Source organism: Macrotis lagotis, chromosome 4, assembly GCF_037893015.1.
Source record: "Macrotis lagotis isolate mMagLag1 chromosome 4, bilby.v1.9.chrom.fasta, whole genome shotgun sequence".
Taxonomy (NCBI): Eukaryota; Metazoa; Chordata; class Mammalia; order Peramelemorphia; family Peramelidae; genus Macrotis; species Macrotis lagotis.
In genome coordinates, this window is record NC_133661.1 from 222,022,965 (window position 1) to 222,050,667 (window position 27,703).

The 27,703-nt window shown below is 40.0% G+C and overlaps 3 protein-coding genes across 11 annotated transcripts in view; 1 reads left to right on the top strand and 2 right to left on the bottom strand.

The window, feature by feature from the left end:
* Window positions 1–12,361, bottom strand: part of ATXN3 (ataxin 3) — a 33,175-nt gene extending 20,814 nt beyond the window's left edge. For 3 of the 4 annotated variants that reach the window (XR_012478160.1, XM_074235424.1, XM_074235423.1), the window contains exons 1-5: window positions 12,257–12,361; window positions 5,493–5,657; window positions 5,181–5,225; window positions 3,611–3,696; window positions 3,060–3,126 (exon numbers count right to left, since the gene is read on the bottom strand). Coding sequence is in view for 3 of the 4 variants with exons in the window: in XM_074235424.1 (XP_074091525.1) it covers window positions 3,060–3,126; window positions 3,611–3,696; window positions 5,181–5,225; window positions 5,493–5,657; window positions 12,257–12,280 (387 nt within the window). In the remaining variant the exon portion in view is untranslated. The remainder of the gene's footprint in view (window positions 1–3,059; window positions 3,127–3,610; window positions 3,697–5,180; window positions 5,226–5,492; window positions 5,658–12,256) is intronic. The other variant, XM_074235425.1, reaches the window with a different exon arrangement.
* Window positions 12,362–19,346: 6,985 nt separating this feature from the next.
* On the bottom strand, window positions 19,347–26,986 carry NDUFB1 (NADH:ubiquinone oxidoreductase subunit B1). 4 transcript variants are annotated; one of them, XM_074235431.1, is made up of 4 exons: window positions 26,259–26,291; window positions 25,790–25,868; window positions 20,999–21,143; window positions 19,347–19,519 (listed from the first exon to the last, which is right to left on the bottom strand). In XM_074235431.1, the coding sequence occupies exons 2-4, from the start codon at window positions 25,830–25,832 to the stop codon at window positions 19,483–19,485; spliced, it is 225 nt and encodes a 74-aa protein (XP_074091532.1). In that variant the 5' UTR covers window positions 25,833–25,868; window positions 26,259–26,291; the 3' UTR covers window positions 19,347–19,482. The 4 variants fall into 4 exon arrangements, with proteins under 4 accessions (XP_074091532.1, XP_074091534.1, XP_074091531.1 ...); XM_074235433.1 differs by lacking the exon at window positions 25,790–25,868 and having other exon boundaries at window positions 26,259–26,338; XM_074235429.1 differs by lacking the exon at window positions 19,347–19,519 and having other exon boundaries at window positions 21,056–21,143; window positions 26,259–26,986.
* The window catches only part of CPSF2 (cleavage and polyadenylation specific factor 2), a 34,982-nt gene continuing 33,645 nt past the window's right edge, over window positions 26,367–27,703 (top strand). For 2 of the 3 annotated variants that reach the window (XM_074235426.1, XM_074235428.1), the window contains exon 1: window positions 26,367–26,699. The gene's annotated coding sequence lies outside the window, so the exon portion shown is untranslated. Of the gene's footprint in view, window positions 26,700–27,450; window positions 27,521–27,703 lie in introns of those variants that run through there. The other variant, XM_074235427.1, reaches the window with a different exon arrangement.

Consider the following 27,703-nt stretch of genomic DNA (forward strand, 5'->3'; position numbering starts at 1 on the left):
AGTGGGAAGACCCCTTAAGAGATCATTCTAATCTCCCTTATTTTGAACATTACATTTCAGGTAATGCTTCCTGGGACTGCATTAGATTTTTTCTTTTGTCTAGAATGTCACAGTGTTGACTTAATACCAAACTTGCAATCTAACTAAATCTACTTTTTTTTCCCCCACATGAACTCTGAAAGAGTTGTGTAGTAGAAACTAGCCCTAGTTTCCTCATTTTTAAAACAAATGGGATGGGAATGTAAAATCTCTAATATTCCTTCAAACTTTAAATCTAGGATTCTATGTTCCTTTAGGCTTTAAGGTTTGCAGTATTTTATTCAAATATTGTTTGATCCTCATTTCTGGATGAAGAAACAGACCAAGAAAAGTGAATTGGCTTCCCAGGGTCAAAGACTTAAGTATCTGATATGTATATGTATATGTGTGTGTGTATATATATATATACACACACACACACACACACACACACACATTTTAATCTGCATGACACAGTACCATAAGAAAAATGTCAGGACTGCTAAAGCTTATAAGAGGAAAAAAAAAGTTTTTGCTTATTTTGACTACGCTGGGGGAAAAAAAATCAAAGAAGAAACAGGAATATTACTCAGGATGAATGAGATAATATTAAATGATAGGAAGGAGGCAGAAATACTCAACTCAGAGTCTTTGCTTTGTTTTGTCAAGCTAAAATAATCTTTGGATAGGAAAGACAGAAGAAAAACAGACAACAATTAGTTGAGAGTCAAGAAAGTAGTAAGAAAGCACTTAATCATTTTAAGACATATGATTCAGAAGAACTGCCTCCAAAGGAATGGAAAGAACTGAGAAGTGGCAGTTGTGTGACTCCTGAACCATTTTCAGAGATCTCTGAACAATAATGGAGAAGTAGCCATACTGGAAAAGGACAAACACTGTTTTGCTTTTCAAAAAAATAAAATATGTAAATTATAGGGATATGAGTTTGACTAATTTGGAATAGTTCTAGAAGTAGCTTTAAAGAGATAGTGAGCATTGAAAAGAGAAAGCAGTTGTCACAAGAATCAGTAAAGTTTCAGCAAGTACAGGTCCAGTCTGATTAACCATATATAATAGGACAGGATAGTGAATCAGCGAGAGACTAAATATAATCTATCCAGATTATTTTTTGTGGATGGGAATACAGACTTATATGTATTTCTTATAAGAAGAATCTAAAATTTTCATTCTTTCCTTATTTTCCCTCTTCCCTTCTGTATTTTTCTCCTCCTGTATAGTTGTTCTCCTGACCTTTCATATATTTAGATGCTCATATATTTATGCCATTTCATAAAGCTTCTCTGGCCCAAATTAGAAGATCACAGAATGGGAAAGTTAGAAAGTGAAGAGCTCTCAAAGGTCAGTGAATCTAATACCCTTATTCCACTAAAGGAGAAAAGAGGTTCTGTAGAAGTTAAGTGCTTTGTCCATGTGGTTCACATAGGTAGTTATGTGGCAGAACTGGAATTCCAACCTAAGAGTTGATTCCAAATTCAGCACTCTTTCACAGGAAATGGAAAGTATCTAGAACTTTATGAATTACCCTGATTTAATGAAAAGAGAAAGCTTGAAAGTCAAGAGAATTGAGTTGAAATTCTGTTTCCATTATTTACTACCATTGTGACCTTAAAAATTTTAAGGTTACCTCTTCTAGAGGGGTCCTAATTTTCTTCACCAGCCAAATGAGAGGGTGAAGCTAGATTATTTTAAGGTCTTTTCTAGCTCTAATTATTTGAATCCACATTAAAAGTAAAAAAGTCAAGGACCAGAGGTAGGAAATAACTTTTCCCCAGATCAGACTATTAATTAGATGTCTGCCTAGTGTTTTGGGAAGGCATTTGGCAAAAATTTTTAATGTGATCATTGAAGAAAAGATGAAGAAATATGTTCTAGATAAATGTATGGTGATGTAGATCTAGAACTGGCTGTATGATCAGATAAAAAAATTAGTCATTGATAATTTGTCAACTTGAAAGAAGGTATCCAATAAAGTGCCTTTTTATGCTACTTAACATAAAAGCAGAGATGGTACACTTACGAAATATGCAGGTGAAAAAGAATTAGTCAACATTCTGGAAGGCAGAATCAAAAAAGATCTTTTTTTTTCTTCAAAAAAGATCTTAATAGGCTTTAATGTTGAGTCAAAAGTTAAGAAAATGAAATTGAGTACAGACAAGTAATAAGTCCTATTAAGTGAGATCAAAACTAATTTCACAAGTATAAGATGGGAAAAGTATGGCTAGATAATAATCCACCAGAAAGAGCAGGGGGATTTTGAAGAGGTATGAGTTCATTGTGAGTCAATAGTGTGGAAAAGGAAGTAAAAAAACTAATGTGATCTGTAAATCTCTTATTCCTATATCAACTCCACTCTTGCTTGTTCCTTTTAATTTCTCCAGCTGGAGAGTCACTAGGATGCTAAGAATTATCCATGTGATCTGGGATTACTGGTAAATGAATTTTCCAAGATCAAGTAGCAAGTTTTTCATGAACCTTTTCCAGATATTCCTAGCAAAGCAACCTTAAAATAATTCTGCTACAAAGGTGAATGGATTGAGCAATGATGAATCTTTTGTTCTTACCCACCTCCCCCCCCAGTGATTTTATAAAAATATTTGGACATTTTACTTGTGTTTACTTATTCAAAAAGGCTTAGATATTTTACTGAAATCTCAAGGGTTATATCAAAAAGGAACTTAAGTTAATTGTGTATGTGTTAAAAATGAGTTACAGCATTTCACCTAATATTAATTTCTCTTGTAAATTCTACACTATTCGTTCAACTAAGGTTAAGCAAGTATTGGTCTACTAATGTACTTCAAGTTTATCTCCATAACTCAAGCTAGCTGATTCTACAATCCATCCAAAAAATAAGTGATCACAAAATAATTACATTACTAATGCAACCATATGTCTAGATCTGCTTCAAACTGATACCATTGAATACAAAAATAAACATATTGTCACTAATGGAACTATTCTCTAAATTCTAAATGGAATTTAAAATATGGACATGGAGTAAGGGAAAGAAAAGGAATCACCTGCTTTCCTAATTTTCGAACTGTAAACCAATGTTCCTTATAGTTGCATATAAATGATCTTTCATTTCTAGAAAAATAAAAAACAATACATAAGGTCAAGTGATTGAGCTTACATCAATTTGTTTGTCTACTGTGACTACTGACTATCTCAAAATTACCATATTTTTGTAAAACTGTGACAATCTTATACTGTCCAGGTTTTTGTGGTTAATAATAATTTTTTAAAAGTTTTACAAACTTTAGTGGTATATATGCAGAAAAGTGAGTGATGTCATGCTAATGTATGGCATCACATACCATTCAAGAATAAGCACTGTGCTGCCACAGACACTGAGATGTCATGAAGGCTCAGAGGATATATGTTCACATAAATCCCAAAAAGATGAAAAAGGAAAGGCTGAGGGAACAAAACAAGGTAACATCATAATAAAAGAGTTTAATGCATATTTCTTTTAAAAATTAAGACACACTTTGAAAAGTTATTATTATTATTTTTTTGCATCTTTTGTGTGTGTAAAAATGAAAGCAGGGTGCTAAAAAGAAAGTCTTACATAGGATCGATCCCGAGCCTCTGATACTCTGGGCTGTTGAAGAGGATTAGCTCTAAACCCCAAACTTTCAAGGCATTGCTTATAACCTGTTAAAAAATAGCAACTTTTCATGAGATAAGCCATTCAACTCCAAATTTAAGCAATGCTGCCACTTTAGTTTCTATGAACAATTACAAATATTTTTTTTCTTGCAAAGCTATTATTTTTGTTTGAATTGCTATTAGCTGGAAACCTTAGGATGGCAACAGTCAAAACCCAACCTTCACAAATCTACATACAGCACACAACAAACAGAGCACTGAAAAAAGAATTGAATATGAAAACTAGCTTTCTTGCTGAAAAGTTCCCATAGTACCACACAACCCCTAGATAAAACACAGCCTCAAATATTCAGATGCATATGCTATCACAGTCTATTCTTGGAACTAGTCTACAGCATTAATCTAAATTTACAAGTTTGGAATATGGCTGCTGTTGGGGCTGCTTTAGAAAATTAACATGAAGCTCACTACCAGAGTTAGTGAGGATATAATTAATTGTCTCTCAAAGAAGGTTCTACTCTAGGGATAATAAACTGCAGGTCTTATGCATTTCAAACTTATATGATCATGGGTTTAAGTTTTATAGGAAAAAAAAATCAAACCTCTTGACGCTGATTATGTAAAGCTGTTTGGAAGAAGAGGGAGTTAAATCTGAATAGTTACCCTCCACCCCACCAAGCTAGTTAACAAAGTAGCAAGTGAGCCAAGCAGTGGCATAGGAAAAAAAAGGGGGGGACACAATGTAGCAGGCAAACTTGAATTAGCATCAAGAGCAGTGCAGCACAATTAGGAACAGAGGAATTGCCATACCGGATCAGACCATTGATCCATCTAGTCCCGTATCCTGCCTCCAGCAGTAGCCATTACCTACAACAGTAGCACAATTAAGCAGTGGTAGGAAATGCAATTGAATGATGAGGCCAGGGAGGTGCACAAAGGGAGAATATGAAGACAGATATAGGCAGAAATTAGTCCCTCAAAGGAACTGACAGATCAACTTTGTACGCACCACATAAAGGACCCTGTGAGAAACAAAAGAAAAAAACTCATACAAAATAGACAGCATCCCACAAACACATGTACACACATACACCCACACACACCCACACACCCATACAAACCTACCCATCCCAAGGACCCTGGAAAGAGCCATAAGTAAAGAAAAGCAAAAGCCACAGAGCATCACCAAGGGATCACATTTTTACAGATTTAAAGACAAATAGTAGCGATAATGCTGATTTTTTTGCAGTGACTGGCAAAAATTAACCCAAGAGGTAATAAGTTTGAAACATTTTGGTTTGTTAGTAGAACCATTATTAAAAGTTAGTTGAAAAAAGAAATAACTACTTTAAAAAGCCTTGAAAAATGCTGAAATTCTGAAAAATGAGGTGAGAATTAATGCAACTTCCTTTAAGTACCACTGACTAATCCTATAGTCAATCTGGTGAAATTTTAGAAATATTCATAAGACTGTGATGATTAAAAAAGCAATGTCCTGAAAAGCACTATATAATACTAATCATACTTACTTGAATAGAGAAGAAACCACTGTCATCCATGTTTCCTGAAGGTTGCTGTTCAATTTTGTCAGGCGAGAGGATAAAAAAAAAGAAACTATCATTAGGATATATAATTAAAAATCACCAGTTCACAATTTCAGCTAATAGTTAAAATTTACAGGTCAAATTCCTAATAATTAAATCATCCTTGCAAAATATCAGTTACTTAACAAATCAATCATTAAATGTAATATTTCTTGGAAAATAGACAATTTTTAAAAATATATTCAAATTACACTTCAAAGGGAAAGAGCACAAATGATCTAGACTCAACATTAGTACCTGTAAAAATGTTCGATAGTCTTCACTAGTGATTCCTCCCTCTGCCATCCTCATCCTCTCTTCTTCATCCAGCTGATGAGCAATAGAGGATAATTCCACAGGACTAAAATATTCCCCTTGCAATAGATTATTCAGGCAATGTTGAGCACAGAGTGAGCCTTCTTGCTGTAATTCAAAAGAATATATTTAGTTAGCATTTGCTGAAATATCTTTGTGTAACAGTTTTCTTTGAAAAATAATCTGGCAGTTCTGTCTTTGATACATTGAAACACAACCTCTTTAGCTTTGAAACAAGAATGGCTCAGATGATACACTTAAACTCATTTGTTTATATTTAGGGTACAATTTAACAGTTAATAAAGCAATCGCTGTCTAATCAACCATTTAGCTACAAAGTAAAAAAAATTTAAATGTCAGGAAATAAACAATATAGGATTATCTAATATAGCACATCTTATTTTTTGAGTATTCTATTACTGTCTTTACAACAACCCTATGACTATAATAGTGTTTAGTTTTTCTTACTTTCAGGGCCCAGAAAATTGAACAAATATGCATTAACATCATTTGAGAGATTACACTGGCTGTAAATTTTAGGCATTCTAATTATTTTGTTTTGTCAAATACAATGCTCTTTTCTTATTTCATCACCCAACATATCCCTTTATACACCAATTTTTAACTGTCAAAGAACTGATAATGCAGAGAAAAAATCTGGTTTGTCAAGAAAAGTGGAATGGAATGTTGAAGTTCCTTTAAGAGGAGTTTATCAACTAACTTAAAGAGTTAGGAAGATCTGAAGTTGAATCTTGCCTCAGGCACGAACAAATTGTATGATCCTGGACAAGACACTTAATCTTTTTGAGTTTGTTTCCTCATCTATAAAATAATAGAGTTATTAGTTCACCATCCTCTAAGTTATCTAAAAGAGTTCTAGGAGACCTAAAGTTGTGACCTTAAGTTCCCTGCTTTATCAAATTCATAAGAACACACATTATTGCTGTGAATCAGGGTACATTATGGAGATATGGGCAGGTGGGATAAATCAGATTGAATAGAAGATAACCAATAGGATTTGAGTCCCACCCTAGTTTAACATCATTTAAGGATGGTTTCCAGGCCCATATTGATGTCAAATTCAGACAAATAAAGACAAGAATGAAGAGCTATCACAGACTAGAAATCATTTAATCCAACAAATTAGTTATATAGACAAATTGAGGGTCCAAACAGCTGTAAAAACAGTCTAAAAATTCAAGTTTCTTTGTTCTCCATCTAGAACCACTTGTTCTTCTTTCCTAGAGCTATACTCACTGAAATGAGAAGCTTCTTAGAGTTTGGACTCCACTATAGGAATCTGGTTGAAAATAAGATCATAAATCTAGATGGGAAGGGTTCTCAAAGGCCATCTGATTTCCATAAATTTGAGGTGGTTTCTTAATTTTCACCAGCTCCATTTGGCAGCATATGCATGGGCACATAAAACACAAATGCTAAGAGTAACACTGGCAGGAGTTTTGGTACAGTCTGAAGGTTTATAAGTCAAGGGAGCAAGAGATTTGAGAGCAGAGATTTCAACTGATTAACCAAAAATGGTTGATGTACAGAAGGGAAGAGAATGTAGTCAGTGATGATTTGGAAAAGAACTGATGGGAAGAAGGACCAGAGAACACAGCAAGGACTAAGAACTGGATTAGGAGTCATTAAGGAATAGGGTAAAATTAAAAATGACCCCCAAAAATCATGATGCTATCAATTCAGGAATGAGTTCAGGCAGAGGTGGCAGACTCAACTTTGTGGCAAGCTGCTGCTACTCAGACAAGCAGACATTACTGAGAAGTGGTAACAGCTTATGGAAGAAAGTAGAGGGAAAAAACCCCACAAGGAGAGATAAGAATTTAAAAAGAAAAGTTTAGTATAAAAAGCAGCACTGACCTACAAGTCTCAGCTATTATAGCTTTGTATAACTGATTTTTGTTTTAAAAGGCAAGGAAACATGAATTCCATTTTAAAGTCATATTCAAAATTAGACAGATAACCACTCAGTTAATTTGAAAACTCATTCTAAAGTTTCCAAATAAATGAGGTTATGAAGATTATCCTGTGACATAAACCAAAAAGGAATATGAAGTCCTGAGTAAAGTTAATATACTATTATTTGGCAATGAAGATAAGATTATTCAAAACACCTATTCCTATTAGTCTTTGAAGTTAACAGTTTTCTCCTAGTTTTCCCCAGGCATGTTTTATTAGAGCTAAATTCCACATCTCTATGCTACCCGTCTCTTGTCTACTTCTTTATTTATCCAAGATTTATTTATGCCTTTGAATAGAAAGCATTAAGAGCCAAATAATATAGGAGTTCGAAAGAACCTTACCAATCACCTGGTTTAATTCTCATATCACAGATGAACAAACTGAGGTTCAGAGAGATAAAAATGATTTAAATCTACATAGATAGTATGATGATGATGATGATGATCTTAGTTCTCAAAGAAGACCAAGACATTAGGGAGGTGATACCATGACAGACATGTGAATTTGATTTGAATGAGGGGATACTGTGCTAAGTCACCAGTCTCACTTTCTCCTTCAGAGCCAGCTGGGTCCAGTGGCCAGATATGAACCTGGATAACTTGAAGTCAGACTTGGATGGAAACATAGACAATAAAAGCAGTAAAATGGGAATCCAAATTCAAGGATTGATTAAATTTTGTGTAGAGGCAGTATTTAATAGGACTGAGGAACTGAAGGGCTATGAACTGGACTATAGGCTGGAAAGAGCTTTAGAAATCTGGAATGATTTTTGGATGAAGATAATGCTGAAACAAGAAGTTCAACAATCAATAAAGAAGTACAATAAAAAAGCAAAACGATGGACAGAACATGTAAGTGATTACATACTTCTAAGATATGCCTTACACAGTTTTTGTTCTCAGAACATAGATTGGTTTACGATAGGTAAAGAATAATGACGAGATAATGAGGTAAAACATTTTTCTGATATCATTCATACACATATAACTTTTTAGTGACATTTTATGTATCCTCTATTATTCTCACCTTCTTCTCACTTGTCTTATTTCTCCCTGTCTACAAAGAAGCTCATGTCTCCCTCATTTTCAAAAAAAATTTTACTTGATACCTCTATCCCTTGCTAAATTATCATCCCATATCTCTTGTCCCTTTTGTGGCTAAACTCCTTAAGAAAGCCTACAAGGAACACAGGCACTTCCTTTGCTATTACTGTCAACTCTCTACAGTCCGGCTTTCAATTTCATCTCTCAATCAAAACTTTCCTCTTCAGTTAGAAATGATTCCTAAACTAACAAATCTAATGACTTTTCTTATCCTTTTGTAGCCTCCCCCACACCACTAATCATTCTCTTCTTTCTCAAATTTACTTATTCAACTCTAACCTTTCTCCTGACTTGAAGTCTTTCATCTTCTATTGAATGGTTTCAACCTGGAAGTTCATTAGACATCCAGGATCAAAATCTAGTTGTCTTCCTCAAATCTTCACTCTCACACATGATGTAAATTCTGTTGCCACTTTTGTTAGCTGCACTTCTCAAACAAATGTTCCTTTCTCTCTTCTAACACAGCCAACACACTGGTACAGACCCTAGTCACCTCAAACCTGGATTCAAGTTCTGATTCTGACAATACTAGTGACTGGAGAATTTATTCAATCTCTTGGTGTCCCAGGCAATGTTTTAAGACCATAAATAGTAGACCAAGAAACCATCTTTATTGATGGAGGAAGTTTTCTACACAATGAAATTACAGGTTCCCTCCCAAAATATAAATGGGCAATTTCATGAAGTGGCATAAATGATTTTTTAAAGGATTTTAAAATTAAATACCCAAAAATACATATAAAACCTTAAACTCATGTATTGCAATGGCGTTGGACTTAATTAGAAATAATCTCTGGGGGCTGCAAATTATCATTATCTGGGTTGTACTGGTAATTTTATTTTGTTAAAATTTCTTACATTTTGTTCTGATTCTCAGCATTTCAGAGTGAGTTTGACACATTTTACTAATGACTATCTCATGATGTAGAGGTCACCCTATATTCATGGAGGCTAAACCAACAATGGCTGACCAAAAGATCTTTGAAGGTAAACTTGTCCAACTCTTAATTTTACAGATAAGGAAACTGAAGCCCAAGGTTATTTGGCTTTCTCAAATCAAGTAGTACCAGAAGCAAGATTCAAACCTAAGTCCTCTGGCACCAAATTCAGTTCTTTCTATTGTACTAGAAAGATTTTGAATAGAACAGTCTATCTACTGAACTAGCTTGTTTGCCAGCTCATCCATGAAAGAATATTCTTAAATTGTGAATTGTGGATTCTTAGAAATTCAACAAACAGGTTTTCAATGTGTAGAAGGATTACAAACTGCACCATGGAAGGAGAATGAACAATTATAGAATTATATATCTTTTGAAGTATTGACTTACACTGTCTGCTAGGCAATTAAATTTCCTTTCTAAGTAAATAATCCATAATGGCAACAGAGGGATATCTATACCACTGATTATCAATATCAAAATAAAAATCTATTACCTTAAAAAAAAGTTTTTTGAAAATTCTTCTAAAAAGAAATTTTTTTTTTATTTTTCAAAATGAGCTACTTCAGGTTTATTATAGCAAAATTCATTATAATACTGCTCTGGTAGATTTTTATTTCCTGGGAATAAACTGTTTAAATGACTTTCAGTTAAAGTACCAAAAAAAAATCCCAAAAAACCAAACCAAACTGGGGCAGCAAGGTGGCCCAGTGGATAGAGTACCAGTCCTGGAGTCAAGAGGACCTGAGTTCAAATCCAGTTGCAGACACTTAATAATTTTCCAGCTGTGTGACCTTGGGCAAGTCATTTAAACCCACTGCCTTAAATAAAAATTTAAAAAAATATGAAGTACCAAAAAAAAATGTTCAATTGAACCATTAAAATAATGTCATAATACTATATAATGCATAAGATAAAATGCTCCACTCTTCCAAACTAATTCTGACAGTTTTTCTTTCTACAGAGAGGGCATTTACTATAAAATATATATTATAAAAATATATTATAAAATAAGAAAACATCACTTGCCAAAACTATTCATGGAAGGTTTCATCCACACCCAAAGAGCTTGATAATTATAAAGTGAGAAGACAAGTTTCTCCACATACCACAACCATTTAATTGCCCTCATTTTTCAAGTGGTCATTTGAGAATCAAAAGGAAGAAACAAATACAAGTACAAAAGTCCCATGGAACTAATTAAGAGTTTGAGATACCCCAGTCCCATCCCATGTTAGCTAAAGAGTAGCACCTAATGAGAAGCTGAATCTGAGCTTAATTTCTCTAAAGATGAGTATGTGTGAGGTCCAGATACCCCATGCTGAAAAACGTCTTCTAGGCTAATTTTAATGGAGGGGGGAGAAGACAAAAGATTTCTGGATTGGGGGCTTCTAATGATATTAACTATAGGATAAATCCTACTCCACACATGATGCAGGAGAGGATAATATTTTCAAAATGAGATGAAGGATTTTTCCCCCTTTTAAAAGGCTTTACAATACAGTTGAACGACAAGAGACATCGATAAAAATAGGGATAACACAATATGACACGGAAACACAATATGACATGGAAAAAGTTATCAGAGAAGTAAAATATAAAGCGTTGTGTGAGGGCTGCGGGGAAGGTCAGCAGAAGGAGAGGTACAAGTGGCATCTGAATTGGGTATAATGGCGACTACAGAGTTTTCAAAAACTGCGTTCCTCCAAAACAACCCTGCATGGTCAGGAAGCCAAAGAAAGTCGGGATGGAGGGGAGTGTGCCTGGCCTTGGAAGGGCACGCGGCTGGCACCTGCGAGACCCTGAACTTCCTTCCAAAGCTCCTGGTCCCTCGTCCAGGGGTCTTTCTGCCGGTTCAAAGAGGGAGGACTGGAGGGCTGAAGCAGTTAGTCCCTGCGGTGCAGGGAAGGGGGGCTTTCCACACCAGGTAGCTCAACCTATTAATCCCCCCACCAGGTGGGAGCTGGGGGGGGGGGGTCCCGTCCTGACAGCGGCGGACCCCGCAGCTCGCAGCTCGGGGCCGGGAGAAGAGAACTGTGAGAATGACAGAATGACAACAAACAATAGCTAGCGAGGCAAGCGCGCCCCGGGGCAGCCCCTCACCCGCGGGGGCCCGGGGTCCGGGGCAGCCCCTCACCCGCGGGGGCCCGGGGTCCGGGGCAGCCCCTCACCCGCGGGGGCCCGGGGCAGCCCCTCACCCTCGGGGGCCCGGGGCAGCCCCTCACCCGCGGGGGCCCGGGGTCCGGGGCAGCCCCTCACCCGCGGGGGCCCGGGTCCGGGGCAGCCCCTCACCCGCGGGGGCCCGGGTCCGGGGCAGCCCCTCACCCGCGGGGGCCCGGGGCCCGGGGCAGCCCCTCACCCGCGGGGGCCCGGGTCCGGGGCAGCCCCTCACCCGCCCGGCCCAGGCCTCCGCGGACGCGACCCCTTCCGCCCCTCCCGCAGGCTCCATCCCCGCCCCGCGGCTTCGGAGGCCGGCAGCCGGCGGCCCGGGCGGAGGCTGCCCAGCCCGGCACATGGGTGGGCGCCCTCCCAAGGCACCAAGCGGAGCCCCCTGCCCAGCTCGGGAGGCCCCGCGGGGGGCGGAGGCGGCAGCGCCGCCGCCGCGGCTTTCCTGGACAGCCCGGCACTCCCCGCCGCCGCACCGGCCAAGGCGGGCAGCGCGCCCTGAGGACCCCAGGACACTTACTTTCTCGTGGAAGATGGACTCCATGTTTGTTTGTCTGGAGCCAACGGCCCCGCGTCGAACCACCCCCTCCAGCCCCTCCCCCCGCCCCCCGCCCCGCCGCTGTCCCCATCCCCACCCCCACGCCAAAGCCCCACCCGCCGGGCCGAGCTCCGCCCACGCGCCCGGACGCCGGCCAATCAAGAGCAGGAGAGCTGCGTCACGTGAGAGGCCGGCGGGAGGGGCCGAGGAAGGGTGCGAAGGAGGGAGCGGGCCCGCCCAGAGCCCTTCCCGAGGCGGATTCCCCCACGTGACCCTCGCGGGGCCGCCCCGCCCACGCGGCGCTTCCGGCCCCCGCCCCCTGCGGGGGGGGCCTCCTCAACTTGTGCCTGGCCGGGGCCGGTCCGCCCCGGTGGGTCTTCCGCCTTTCAGGTGGGATTTAGCTTCAGAGCCCGGGGTCCTCGAGCGCTCGTTCCCCTCCTTCGGAATTGGGGGATCCGGAGGACTCCTCCCCCGCCCCCCGCCCCGTGGCAGCCCGGGAAGGGCGAGGCCCCCGCGCGCCGAGGTGGGGGCCAGAAGTCAGACTCGCGCCAGCCTGAGAAGCGGCCAGCCAAAACGCGTGGAGACGTCCGCGGGCGGGTGTTGCAGCCGGCCTTGGGGGCCGGAGGGCACTCGCCACTGAACAGCCGGGCGGCCCTGGCCGAGTCACTTCACCCTCACCGCCTCGCATCCAGGGCCATCTCGAGTCCTCCTGATGCACGTGTGGGCGCTGGACCCACACGGCCGCAAGGAGGAAGGGAGGCTGGAGACTGCTTGTCCCGGCATCACCGCCCCCGAAGGACAAACATCTATGCAGAAATGTAAATACATATTCACATAGATAATATTTGTGCCAAATCCATGTCATTATAATAAAAGGAGTATCCCAAAAAACTTTGAATTTTTGGGAAACTTATATTGACAAATATATGTATTCACACATTACACACATATACACTACTTGTGAGTTTTAAGACCTGGGAGTTTGAGTGGCATCGCAACACAAACCAGAAGAAATATATTAGTTAGCATAGGTCAGACCTGTTTTAAACTAACTAGTCCTCCAAAATTCCAAATCCTCCAATAAACATTTATTTTATTAAACCTCCTATAATGTTTTTGTCCTTCATCTTCAGAGGAGCTTACTTTCTACTGAAGATATATTATGCAGAGAGGAAGGGAAAGAAGGATTTATTAAGAGTGTACATATCATTAGGCTAGGCACTAAACACATGTATCTCATTTGATAGCCACAACAACCCTAGGAGGTAAGTGCAGTTATTATCTCCACTTGATTGTTTCAGTTTAATTACTCAGGGTCACACTAGTAAGTATGTAATTTGGACAAAATTTGAACTCAAGTGTTTCAGATTTTAACTCTGCATTGAGTGTTTTAAAGTTTGTAGAGTATTTTCTTGGTTTTATCGTTGATCTTCACTTCAAATATGAGGTAAACACTTATTTCTATTTTGCAGTGAGGAAATAGGCTTTCAAAAGGAACTTGCCTAAATCCACCCAGCTGGAAAGCATTTGAGGTAGGATTTGAAGTCAGGATTCTATACCATCCACTTCACTACCTAACTGCCTCAGTAATTACAGTCTTCATGTAGAATGTGTAAGCAGGTAGAATTTGAAGAGAAAGAGAACATTCAATTACAGAAAGGTTTAGGGAAGTCTTCAAAGAGGAGGCACTTGTGACCCTTGAAAGATGTTAATTTGAAGAATTAAGTTAGGAGGGAATTCACTGTTCCTCTGCCTATTTGCATGCTTTTGGTTAAGCGGGATGCTTAGTTAGGGTCAGGTAGTTCCCAGCTGGACCAGAGGGAAGGGGAAGTAATATAAACAAGGCTGAAAAGTTGCTAAATCTTCTTGTTTCTATTGCTACAACAATTATCTCTTTAATATGTCTCAACTTACCCTACTAGACCTATTGCTTGCCGAATACAGTAGCTTGGATGGATCAGTCCAAAATCTTAGCAGCTAAAATGAGTTTTCTGAGTCATGAATCTGACCATAACCCTACTTGATAAACACTTAACTTAGTTAACTTTCTGATCATATAGAAACTCCTTTGTCCCTAGAACTTGGCCCCTTCCTACCTTTTTTTTTTCCTATGGCTTCCTTTTCCTTTGATTTTGTACAGGCTGTTTTCCCAGGCTTGGAATGCTCTCCCTCCTCACTTCTATCTTTTGGGAGTCCTTTCTTTCAAGACTCAACTCAAGTCCCACCTGATACACATAACCTTTCCTGGTCCCCCCACCCCCAGTTGCTGGTACCCTTTCATCCAAATTACCTTGTGTTTATTTTGTACAAGTCTGGTATATACCAGTATGTACTAGTTATCTCCTATTGGAATATAAACTCCTTAGGGACAGAGACTACACCTTTGTCTTTGCATCTCTAGCTGAATTAGCATAATGCCTACTACCTTAGTAGGCAGCTAATTGCTGATTGAAACTGAAATTAAATTTTGGAATGCCTTAAACACCAGGAATTTGTATTTCACCCCAGAGACAATATTGTGCTGCCAGAAGTTTGTTAGCAGGGTAGTGGTTACACTTAGGCTGTAAGAAGTCTTTCTGCCAGTTCAGAAATAAGAAATTTCATTTTTCTCCTAATCAGCAGTGGTCCCTAGGAGGCCTAAGTTTAAATCTTGACTCTGTAGCTATTCCTTGTGACCTTAGACAAGTCCTTTAACTTCTCTGCCCCTCAGTTTCCTGAAGGGATTCAATTAGATGATGAGGTTCACTTCCAGTTCTAGGTCTATGATCCTGTGAACTGCCTGTCTTTTATTAGTGTTGATGAGCAATAAAATCCCTTAAATGAAGCCAAGTAGGCATTTAAATATTGTGCTTATTCTGTGCAAGGCAAGAGAGCTGCAGTCAATATATTTTTTAAGTTTATTCAGTTGAAAATTGTTTCTGCCCAATAATTTAGAGGGGGAGGCAAGCCAGAGATACATTAAAAAAGTTAAATAGCACAGAAGGGTAATGCCAGAAAAGTCATAACTTCCAAAAAATTTCTATTACTATCAATAACTAGCATTTCTGTAATGCTTTTTGGGTTTGAAAAGGTTTTACAAATACTTTATATGATCCTCACAGCAGTGTAGAGAGGTAGATACTATTATTATCACCTCCATTTTATAGATTAGGAAACTGAGACAGATGGGTAAGGTGATTTTCCCAGGATCACACAGCTAATAAAGGTCTGAAATGGATTTGAATTCAGTTCTTTCTGACTCCAGGTACAGGTATTTATTTATCCACTGGGCTGGTCTAGCTTGTGGTTTTTCTCTTATTTGCTCTCACTTCACTTACTATCAAATCTGACAACTAAGAGGCATTTTCAAGGAGGAGAGAGGGACTGATCTCAGGAAACTTGGGTTGTAGTGATAGCTTTGCCATTAATTCACCTTAGGAACATGCAAGTTATTTTTGGTTCAGTCTCTGAAAGACTGACAAGTTTAAGACATTTTTATTCATTGATCATACAGGGAAGACTCAATGGCTTTGGAGTCCCAACTCTACCATTTAACTAGCCCTGTAGTTATGGCAACCTCAGAGCCTTATCTTTAGCCTCTGTTTCCTTATTTTTAGAGTGGAAATAATAAATTAACCTACATAAATTAAACTCCAACTGTGTTACAGTTGCTGTGCTGGGCAGTGATACCAAATTTAGGTGTGACATGGTCTTTGCCTACATGGAATATATAGATCTGTAGAAGGGATCAAAGAAATGTATGTTCAAAGAAAATGTCACTTGGTGGGACCAAGAAATAAACAATGAATTCACCACTGATATCCTTGCCATATTAAGAAAATACTGAGGAAAAACCCAGAAATTCATGGCAGACTTTTGGAAAAACATGGGATAACAGTCACACAGGATGGACAAGCACAGATGGGTTTTGATCTGTAATCAGGAGGCAGTATCCACATTAATGAGATCACAGATCATTTACAGCATTGAAGTGGTACATTAGAGTTGCAAAACAAAGAATTTTGTGAAAGCCATGGGAGGGAAAGCTGTTTGTGAGGGAAATGACATTTGAAATGAACTTGGAAAAAAATTGGTAGTTTTTCAACAAGGGAATATTTGACACAATGGCTAGGCTTAGAGAAAAGCATAAATATCTACCACCCTTTTCTCCTCCCCCCCTAACCTCCATCCCTCCTAGTATAAAGGTGCAGAGCATATTTGAGAAATAGAAATTAGACTGGTTTGGCTGTAATCAAATGAAAATCTTTGGATCATGGAAGACCTTGAATTCCGTAGCTGAGGCGATTGAATTCTACTTAGGAGCCACTAAAGATTTCTGCAGTGACATAACCAATATACTATTACAGATCATTTTAGAAGCAGTATGATGGATTGAAGAGAACAAAGGCAGGAATATTATTTTAATAACCTATGTAGGTGATAACAAGGATTATCTCCACTAGAGTGAAGGCAGTAAGAAAGGGTGAGATAGCCGGAGAAGACTTAGTAACTGAGGTGTAAGGAAAAGGACATTAAAATTGTGCCACCACTAAAAAATAGGGAAATCAAGTGGAAAAACCTTGTTAGAAGTAGGATAAAGCCGAGTTAGGGATGTTAAATTTGGGGTACTAGTGAGACCTTCTGGTAAATTTGCAGTGGTAAATGAAGGCCTTGAGCTATTGGATTTGGGAGTCATTTACAGAGAAATGGTGTGGGTGAAGTTGCTGAAGTGCAAGGGAGAACAAGAGGGCAGCAGAGGAAGCAGAGCTTGGGAGGTTCTAGCTGCAGGGGTTCATAAGATTCAAGGACCCAAAGTTCTATATTTTAATGACTTTCAATAAAATCATCTTATTTTTTAATTCCAGGTATTTTTATTTTATGCACAAAAAAATTGGTTCTGGAGTGTGTATTCTGGGGAGTGTATTATCTCTGAAACTCAGGTCAGAAAGCAAATTCAATCAGATTGGGTAATGAGTTAGGTATAAAGTTGTAAAGGGTGAGACCACAGGATTTGGTGATTAGGAAAGAAATTATTGGTAACTTCTGAGTAAGCAGTTTTGGTAGTGGAATAGTGGTAGATAAATGTTTTAAGGGATTAAAAAGATAGTGCAAGGAGAGCAAGTAGAAAAAATGGACATATTTTTCCAATACATTCAGCCAGAAAGATCAAATGGAAGGTTTTTGTTGTTTTTAAGCACTGGGGAGATTTGTTTGCAAGTATATGATAAGGAATGAACATACAGGTTGATTGCTGGAGTGAGGTTCATGAGGAGGTAGGAAGAAATAGGAAGGATACAGTAGGATGCAAGTAGAGAGGTTAAAGGACTGAGGACGTTTCTTCAACCACATAAGATGCAGAGAAATATGAGGAATAAAGAGAATTGAGGACTCCTCTTAGATTATCTGCTTAAAATTAGAGAATTAGCATCATTTTCATTTTCTCTATTTTAAGGTTGTTTTTGAGAATCAAATGTTAGAACTTTTATAAACCCTAAAGCATCAAGTGTAAACTCTATCAATATTTATTTGATAGAACAATATTTTGTAAGTTCACAAGAGGGAGAAACAATGAAGGACTACATGCTTAAGGTTAAACTTAAGACTTGAGACACTCCTTTGAGTTTATTATATAAATTTTCAACAGATGATGTTTGTCCTTCATTCTCAAAGAAGACCATGACATCAGGAAGGCAATGCCCAAGGGGCACATGAATTGGATTTAAGTGGGGGGGGGGCTGTGCTAAGTCACCAACCTCACTTTCTCCTCCAGAGCCATCTGGGTCCAGTGGTCAGATATGAATTGGCTGGAAACTGGAGATGGACCCAGAAGCAAAACAATGAAGCTTAAGTGGCTTGCCCAAGGTCATACAGCTATTAAGTATATTTAGAGTGTCTTGAGGTTAGATTTGAACTCTTCCCTGACTCCAAGGTCAGTGTTCTATCCACTGTACCACCTAGATATCCCTGTCATATTTCCAATGTGACCAAGGGCACAGTAATGCATCAGCTATTCTCTCTATAAAATATCTCTCCCAATGAATTGTTATGAAGAAAAAATATTTTCCATTTGAGATTTTCCCATGTAAATATGTAATATTTTGTGTAAACATTCCAAATAAATATTCATTTCATTGGACTCAGACCCAATAAATAATTTAATGGAATTTAAAATTAACTTTTCATCCTTTTTTTGCTATTTTTTTTTTAGTTTTTTTTTTTGCAAGGCAAGGGGGGTTAAGTGGCTTGCCCAAGGCCACACAGCTAGGTAATTAAGTGTCTGAGGCCACATTTGAACTCAGGTACTTTTTTGGTATTTTTAACTGTTAGTTGCTTCAGTCATATTGGACTATTTAAAACCGTACATAGGGTTTTCTTGGCAGAAATAATCATTTTACAGATGAGGAAACTGAGGCAGATGTAAGTGACTTGCCCAAGGTAGCAAAACTAGTGTCTAAGGCAAGATATGAACCCAGGAAGAGGAACCTTTCTGACCTGGGACTAGCCTTCTATCCAACTGCACCACTGAGTTGCCCTATTTTTAACTCCAGCAGTTTTGATATCCTTGTAATAATCTAACTAGAGATCTGACAATATATTACTGAAGTAATTTGGGAATCTTATTTCAAGCACTGTTTGAATGTGTCATGTTTTTCCTTAATGACTTTACTAAAGTCAGTTAGATTCTTCTGCTCAAGTCAGAAGAGAATCCAGTTCATATGCGTTTAGTAGTATATTTCTAGAAAATGTTACACAATAGTAAATTTGTGTCCTAATTCAGTGACACTGAAACAGCAGCTGTCTTTTCCTTTTTTTCCTGTCAGTTTTGTTTCTGATATTAGTTTTGTACTATTTGGTTACATACTTTAAAAAATATTACTCATCACTCCATCTTCATATAATCAGAGCAAAGGAAAATCCTTAAAGCCCCCATCTTCTATTTTAAGTTAATTTCATAAAAATTTGTGAACGATTTTTTCAAAACATAAAAATAAAAGGAAGTTAAATACCAAATACAAATCAAGACCTCTGACCTTTGTGTCCACTCCACACAAAAAATCCACCTAAAAAATGAGTAAATGAAATTTTTCCAGTGTCTTGTTACTTATTTTATTTGAAATAAGAACTCACAGGACAACTCAATTTCCTAAGAAAAATGATGAAAGCATTTTTCATTTCTTTCATAAAACATTTTTATTCAACATGAAAATTACTCAATTCAGTCCAAGTCTTTATTTCCAGGTAACTTCTTCATTAGGTTTCAGTTCCCTGTGTAGGACGAAAAAGAGAGGCAAAAGGCAAACATTTAAGAAACAATTTTTGTAAAGGAAAATAAAAGTTAAAGGAAAGTTAACTTACTATTTTTTTTATTTTGTTAATTTGACTATTTTACAAGGCACTAGGATAATAGAAAGAGAAGTAGACTTGTTAAGTTAAGAGGACCTAGTTCAATTCTTTCTATTACTAGCTAGTCTTTATGCAAGGCCTGGCAAGTCTCTTAACTTATGAGATCTCAATTTCTTTGTGTGTGTGTGTGTGTGTGTGTGTGTGTGTAAAATGAGAAAATTGTACTAGCTGATTTTCTAAGATTCTTTTAGGTATAAATTATCTTATGACTTAGTAACATATTCAAAATATGGTAGTCCTTGTTTATATGATACTTTGTCAGTTAAAAACTAAAGGTATATCAATGAATGTAAATGATGTACAATCAGAATTAGACTTTTGTCTTTACTTTTATTCTTATCCCTCTATCTCATACTGGGAAACCCTACCTCTTATATAATAAATTCTGTTAAACTTACTACTTTATCATGCCAAGTCATACTTTCTCAGGACTCTTTAATTATTTCTTTTAGTCTTCAGAAACTTAACAAATAAAATGCTATATAAATATAAATTCTCATTCAAGATGTGCTGTTTATTAATCTGAAATGTATACATTTCATCCTTATCTTTCATGATTTTATTAATTTCTCTCAAATTAACAGCCTTTATCTCAGACCAAAAGTCTTGATTTCTTTTTCACTCTAATCTCTATCCTCTTGATCTTTTGGTATGTGCTTCTCTGGACCTTCTCCAGCTCCATTATTTATTTCTTGAGTTACAGTAATCAGACCTATAAATTATAGGCAGTTCTTGACTTAGTAATTTTTGACTTGTAAAACACCTATAAACAATTATGTGATCAATTTGCTGTTGGAACCTTCCTTGCTAATAGCCTACCAGAGCCACTGTTAGACCTGCAAATATCAGTCTATACCTCTTCCTGAACTACCCCTCCCCCAGCTCCTAACCTTTGCACCTTAAGTGCACCTTTCAGGGCTTCAGACGAACTTGGACTAAACCTTTAGAACTGCTATTACTTCAGCCATGTTAGGGATCAAATAAGAAAATGGTTTGAGAAATATAAAACACAAAAAAGCATTGTTATTACATGTTAAATAGTCCATTGATATACCAAGGCATCATAGTGATCTTGGGTCCAAGACTGGAAGGATTTCCAGTATGAAGTTCATATAAGACCCATCAACAGGTTAACATATGAATGAATTCATAATAACTCTCACATTTTCTCCAAATTCATATAAGGGTTTTGAGATGTATTATTGGAAGAAGTACATAACAATAATAAATGAACTTTTGAAACCCAAGGGATGTAATAACTTGTTTATTTTATGCTGACTTCTGGAACACTATTGGCTAACTACTGTAAAAAAATAATAAATTAGAAAATATATAACTAACCTTTTAAATAACATGCTCTTATTCCGGAAAGCAGTTAATTTTTCATCACTCCTCTTGTCTAGATAATAGCCAAAAACAAATCCCATTGGTACCAGAATATGAACCCAGTGGTCACGAACAGCCTGAATCAAATTCAGCATGATTGCTTTAAAAAAAGAGGGAGGAGGGAAAAGAAAAAGGCATAACAAGATAGAGACATTTGATTTTGAGGACTCTAAAATCTCAACCTAAAATAGGAAAAGTGGTTTTTAGTGGAAAATAAATAAGGGACAAATTTGAATATTGAGGTTTCCTTTAAACTACTAATTTGCTTAAATTCTTTAGGCCTCATTAACTGATGAATAGTGATGAATTCATTTATGGGTAAGGAATTGTCTGTACTCAACATGTATACTGTGTCTAAAATACATAGGTTAAAGATAGAGCATAGTAGTAGTCTGGACTAGTGTGCAAACCAAAAACCATTTGTGAAGTATATTTTATGTTCCAGGTTGCTTAATACTGTTGGGGATTCAGTTGCATAAAGCTACTTAAAAAAAATCATGACAGGACATGAGATCACCAAGGGGGGAGGGGGAGAGAGAGAAGATAAGGGCTAAGGGGAAAATTTTGAAGGAAATATAAATTTAAGGGTCTGGAGGAAAAAAAAGGAACCAGCAAAAAAAAAAAAAGAACTAAGGCAAGCAGAGCCATCAAGGAGAGCTTTATACTTCCAAAAGTTTTGGAGAAGAGGATGAAGATCAGAAAAAGCCACGCTTCAGCATAGTGCTATACTGAAGGGTTTGATTGAGTGTACCTTTTAGTACCAAGTCCTGATTTTCCTTTCTACAAGATAGGCAGTAAAGGGGAAGAGAGAGAGATGATAGCTTGAAGAGGTAGCGGGGGTCAGGGAAAGAGTTGGAAATAAGTAATACAATCAGGCACTGGGTGGAGCGCTGTACAGATAGCTCATTTGATCCTCAGCATAACTCCTCTAGGTATCCGCTGATTTTCATCTCCATTTTATAACTGAGAAAATGGAGAAAAATAAGGGACTTGCCCAGGTGTGTTTGTGAGGTCAAGCCTGGCATTCTATCTATGGGGCTTCCAAGCTGCTTCTAAGGATTTTTTAAAAAGGATAGCGAGATCTAAGAATGTAGGCTGAGGGAAAGAGGTCATCTAAAGGAGATAGGTAATCCTCAAAAGAAGACCTGATTGATGAGCATGGTCCTGTCAAAAATGAGGGTAGTAGAAGTAGAGGGCAAGCTTCAGTGGGGGGAGTGTCGTTTCTTCCTTAGAGATTATAGATAAGGACCAGGGAAAATGATTGAACCAGTAGATTTAGAGGAGTGGTAACAAACTCAAAATTGGGAACAGAATCCTTATGGGGCCCACTTGACTTAGAAAACCACATGTTAATATCTACTTTCTATGATATTTCTATTTATATTGTTAGAATATTCCCCATTTACATTTTAATCTGATTCAGGCAGCCCTCAGGATTGCCAGGTATATTTGATATCTCTGAAACAGAGGGACATTTATAGAGTCATAAGGTTTAAAGCTGGAATGGGCTGTAAATAAAAGGTAATCAAAACTTTTTTTAAGCCAAAAATTTTAAGTGATATTGCCAGGTATTGAGAAGACAGTATCACTTAAAACTCAGGCCTTCTGACTCCAAACACAGTGATTCTTCCATTATACCAAGATGATGGATTTCATTTTGGATAACCTCAATCTTCTCAGAAAGGTTGAAGGTAAAATCCATTGATGAGAATAAGGTGGGATAGGATGGATTTGAGCACCTAAGGAAAGTTTAGAATTGCTTTTGTGGAAAATGTAATGAGCAACATTAATAAAAAAGGTTTCAGCTGAGATTAGGAAGTATAAATTGAAATGACCCAGGTCAACAAGATTTCATAATTTCCTCAACTGGCAGGTCAGAAGTGGAAAAAGAAGAGGTTAAATTACCATATGCTAGGAGTTACCCAGGTTTACAAATCTGAAGTTCAGTAAAATCAAAAGGTCAAAAGAAAAAGGATTTAAGGGTGAAAAGTAGGCTGTATTCAAGAGGCCCATCCTAATGTGAAAACTTTTTCCCTCTAAAATTCTCATTGATCACTAAACTTTCATCTTTTTTTTAAAGGATTTTGCAAAGCAAATGGAGTTAAGTGACTTGCCCAAGGCCACACAGCTAGGTAATTATTAAGTGTCTGAGACTGGATTTGAACCCAAGTACTCTTGACTCCAGGGCTGGTGCTTTATCCACTGCACCACCTAGCCGCCCTAAACTTTTATTTCTAAAAATTCCTACTTCTAACTCTTCTCTTGGATCTTTTTGCTTACAGCTATAGCTCCTTATTTCAAATAATCTATTTCTATGTGTCAGCTTTGGAGGAAAGGATTGGCAGATATGGAGAAAAGAAGTACTCTCACTCCCCTCTCCCAAACTTATGGTTATTGGAATATATTGGACTGTGATCTTTTCTACTTTTAAAACTCTTAACATCTATATGGCAACACTCTTGAAATATAATCAATAGATTCTCACTTTCAAAAATACTCTTAACTTATTTATACTGCTTTTATGTAAATTGTAAAATATAAGTTTTATGTAAATTGAGAAATTTTACAGCCCTTACCTGCTGAATGTCACAATTCAAGAATTCTGGAGTTAAAACTAATTATCATTTACCCAAAGAGGCCTCATGACTACAATATGCCTTATAATATTTACATCAGAGTTAGAAGTTTTGAAAAACCACAAGATGCATGTGAAACCGACCATTGTGTTTTAAATATGATTATTTTATGAGAATTGGCTAGTGGAATTGGTGTCATCAGTGTTCAAAGCTCATTCCTGATTCCAATTGTGTCTATGATCAAGTCATTTCACCTTTCTTGGCTTCAAATTATTCATCAGCAAAATGGCTATAACTTTCTTAGCAACCTTCAGGGTAACTGTTGAGGACACAATCAGATAATTATGTGAAGTTCCAGAGGCAGCATAGAAATAGATCTAAATCCAGCTTGAAACTCAGGAAGACCTAGATTCAAAGCAGTGAACACAGGCAAGTTACTTCACCTCCAAGTGCCCATGACTTTTCAGCACTAAAGTGCAGAGAAGGTGCTACGTTGCAACCATAGAAGGGAGTTTATCATTTGAGTTGTCTGTTGATGAATCCAATCTGGGGCAGTTAGGTGGCATAGTGGATAGAGCATCAGCCCTGGAGTTGAATTAAGAGTTCAAATCCAGTCTTAGACACATGATACTTACAGCTGTGTGACCCTGGGCAAGTCACTTAACCCCACTGCCCCATAAAAGAGCAAAAATCCAATCTCTATTCTATTTAAAATACTGTGCAAATATTAACTATTAATATAAGGAGAAACTAGGTGGTACACAGTGGATAGAACACTGGCCTTGGAGCCAGGAGGACCTGAGTTCAAATGTGGCCCCAGACACTCATAATTACCTAGCTATGTGACCTTGGGCAAAATTGTCTTGCCAAAAAAAACCAAACCCAAAAATCAAACCATTAATATGAGCTTACAGTGAAAAAGCTTTTAGTTTTGAGTTTTAATAAAGTTGTAGAAAATCAGAGTCAAAAGGAATCATAAAGATCTTTATTAACCCCTTTATGTTTATAGTATCAGTAGTATGTATTTCACAGTAATGTTTTGAAGATCAAAAAAGATAATGTATTGCTGTGAAAAACATTAAATACCACACACACACACACACACACACACACAAAATAATCTGGCATTTTATATAGAGCTTTGTAGTAAGTTTTCTCACCTTATCCTTATAATAACCCTGTGAGGTGGACACTATTATTAGCCCTAATAATCTTCTGGATGGACTCCCTGCCTCAAATCTCTTCTACATCAGTTTATCCCTCTCTCAGCTATCAAATTCCAAAATCACAAATCTGATCATTCAATCCTATTCAATAAACTCCATTGGTTCCCAATGCAAATCCAGGATCAATTAGAAACTTATCTGGGTAGCATTTAAAAAAGCTCTCCATGATCTGGCCCTCTCCTACCTTTCCAGTTTTCTTACCCTTTCCATCCCTCCATATGCTCTTCCATCAGTCACTTTGACTTCCTTGCTATTCCTCAGAAAAGATAAATCTTCAGACTTCACACTTGCAGTTCCTCTGCACCTCAAATGTCCTCCCTCATCTCCGCTTCCTAGATTCCCTTAAGTCCTAATTAAAATCACATCTTCCACAAAGGAGACGTATTAAGCCTAAATGCTAGTGCCTACTCTCTAATGATTATATCCAATTCATTCTTCCTATATCCATGTATGTGTGTGTGTGTGTGTATATATGTGTGTGTATATATATGTATATGTGTATATATGTGTATAAATATATATATGTACATGTGTGTGTATATATATCTACAAAAATACATATATACCTGTACATAATCTTTTGCCTTTTTTTTGGGGGTAACCCCAGCATTTAGCATTGCATCTGGTACATAACTAGGCAATAAATGCTTATGGACCAGCTAAAGGATGAGGAAACTGAAGCAGGTGTTAAATGACTTTCTCATAGTCACATAAGTATTAAGTATCTGAGTTTAGACTAATTCAGGTCTTCTGGATTGCAAGTGCAGTGCTTTCATCCACTGTGCCACCTAGCTAAATGTCAATTTTCTGTTTTTTAAATCAGAGAATTAAGGATTAGAAAAGGTCACACAGCCTCAAACTGTTTTATTTCTAGTTCCGTGCACCAGACTGTCACCCGTATAGACTTTAGATTCAGTTTTTTGGTATTTAAGAATGAAATTTACCATGTATTGTGTCTAGGCCGGGGGTAACAACGCCAACCACCATCTTTCACATGGCTTCAGCTTTGTGGCTGCTCGAAATCTGGGGAAACCATCCCGTTTTCCAAATGCCGCGCTAGTCTCTAGTCTAGAACTGCCCCCAGTCCACCAGTCTCCCAGTGCCCGTCACGTGCTGGGCGCTTACTGGGTTTGCCCCTGAGCCGGGCAGCACCTGTCGCTGTCACGGTGGGAAGCGCCGAGGGGCACAAGCGCGGCACTAGGAGGACGAGGCTCCTAAATACCGCTAAATCCCCCCCCCCCCGAGGTGTGGCCGACTCTTGTTCCCGCGGGCCGCGACGTCCCCTGCCCTCGGGGAGACCCCCCCGGCCCCCAGCCGTTCTGGCGGGGGCGAGTGCGAGTCTGCACCGGAGAAGCCGAAGCCCACACCCGGGGCCTCCCCGGCCTCTGCGCCCCTCTCGAAGCGTCGACTCACCTGCGGGCCGGGACGGCGAGGGGGAAGCGCAAGGGCAGCTGCCGCCTCGGAGGACGCCGGCGCGGGTGTCCGGCGCAGGCCTCCGCTGACGTCATTTCCGGCGGGGCGCTACCATGCTGGGCCCCGGGCAGGGGTGCTGCGCGGTCCCGCCGAGCATCCCTTTCTTGCTTGGCCTTGACCAATTGAAATTGAAATTCTGAGATGCGTAAACCCGGGTAGTTTGTGCGGAGCTGCCCCGGCCTGAATCCATTCCCTCTTCCCCCCCCCCCCCCAAGCTGCGGCACTCGGGTCGCTCCGCCTCTTTCTTCCGCTCCGCCCCCAAGATGGCGGCTGCCAGTCGGCGCTTGCTGGTGGCGGGTAGCGTCGGCTGCTCCTGCCGCTGAGCGAGCTGCTGCCTCTGCTCCGGGCCCCGACCCAGAGAAGAACCGGCCGGGAAAGAAGGTAGGAAAGACAGGCGAAGGGGTCCTGCGGGAAGGGGAGCCCAGAGGAGGAGCCGGGCAGGAGAGTGGGGCTCCCGGGCCTCCGGGAGGGCCCCGCGGGGAGGCGTCCCCGGCCGATGCCCCGGCGGCGGCCATACCCCAGGTTCTAGGCCCGGAGGCTATGCGAAGCCCAGTCTTCCCGGCGCGGAGCCCGCCCCCGCGGAGCCCCCCCCCGCGGAGCCCCCCAAGCCTCGGCTCCGGCGCCTCCATGTCCGCCTCTTGCGCCCCGCCCCCTCGTAGATTCCGCTTGGCCTCCACTTCCCGCCTCCTGAGTATCCCCTGCAGAGGCCCCCCAGCACGCAGCCGCCCCCCGGCACGCAGCCGGCCCCTCCCCCCAGCACGCAGCCGGCCCCTCCCCCGGCACGCAGCCGGCCCCTCCCCCCAGCACGCAGCCGCCCCCCCGGCACGCAGCCGGCCCCTCCCCCCAGCACGCAGCCGCCCCCCGGCACGCAGCCGGCCCCTCCCCCCAGCACGCAGCCGGCCCCTCCCCCAGCACGCAGCCGCCCCCCCGGCACGCAGCCGGCCCCTCCCCCCAGCACGCAGCCGCCCCCCCCGGCACGCAGCCGGCCCCTCCCCCCAGCACGCAGCCGCCCCCCCGGCACGCAGCCGGCCCCTCCCCCCAGCACGCAGCCGCCCCCCGGCACGCAGCCGGCCCCTCCTCCCGGCACGCAGCCGGCCTCCACCAGCCTCCGCAAGAACCCCGGACTAAGACTCCGCGCCGCCCAGTGTGCGAGGCCGGTGCCCCGGGACCTCCCGCGCCTTCGCCGGTTTTGTTCTCAATTGGTATTTAATTAACGTTTCAGCTTGATGACTTTTCTTCTGTTGTTACCCTGATTGCATGGGGCAAACGAAATGAAAAAAACTTGGGCTGCTGCCCATCACGTTTCCCCCAGGCCCCCCACTAATCGGTATTTCTTAACTCGGCCTCCACTGGGCAGTGGATGGATTTCTATGAACTCGAATGGG

Bases quoted from the DNA above. Each gene is read 5' to 3' on its own strand.
- NDUFB1 (XM_074235429.1), bottom strand. From the start codon at position 26,947: ATGGAGGCGCCGGAGCCGAGGCTTGGGGGGCTCCGCGGGGGGGGGCTC. The intron at 25,869-26,258 runs GTGAGTCGACGC...TGGTTTCCCCAG, and splicing joins CTCGCCGTCCCGGCCCGCAG to ATTTCGAGCAGCCACAAAGC.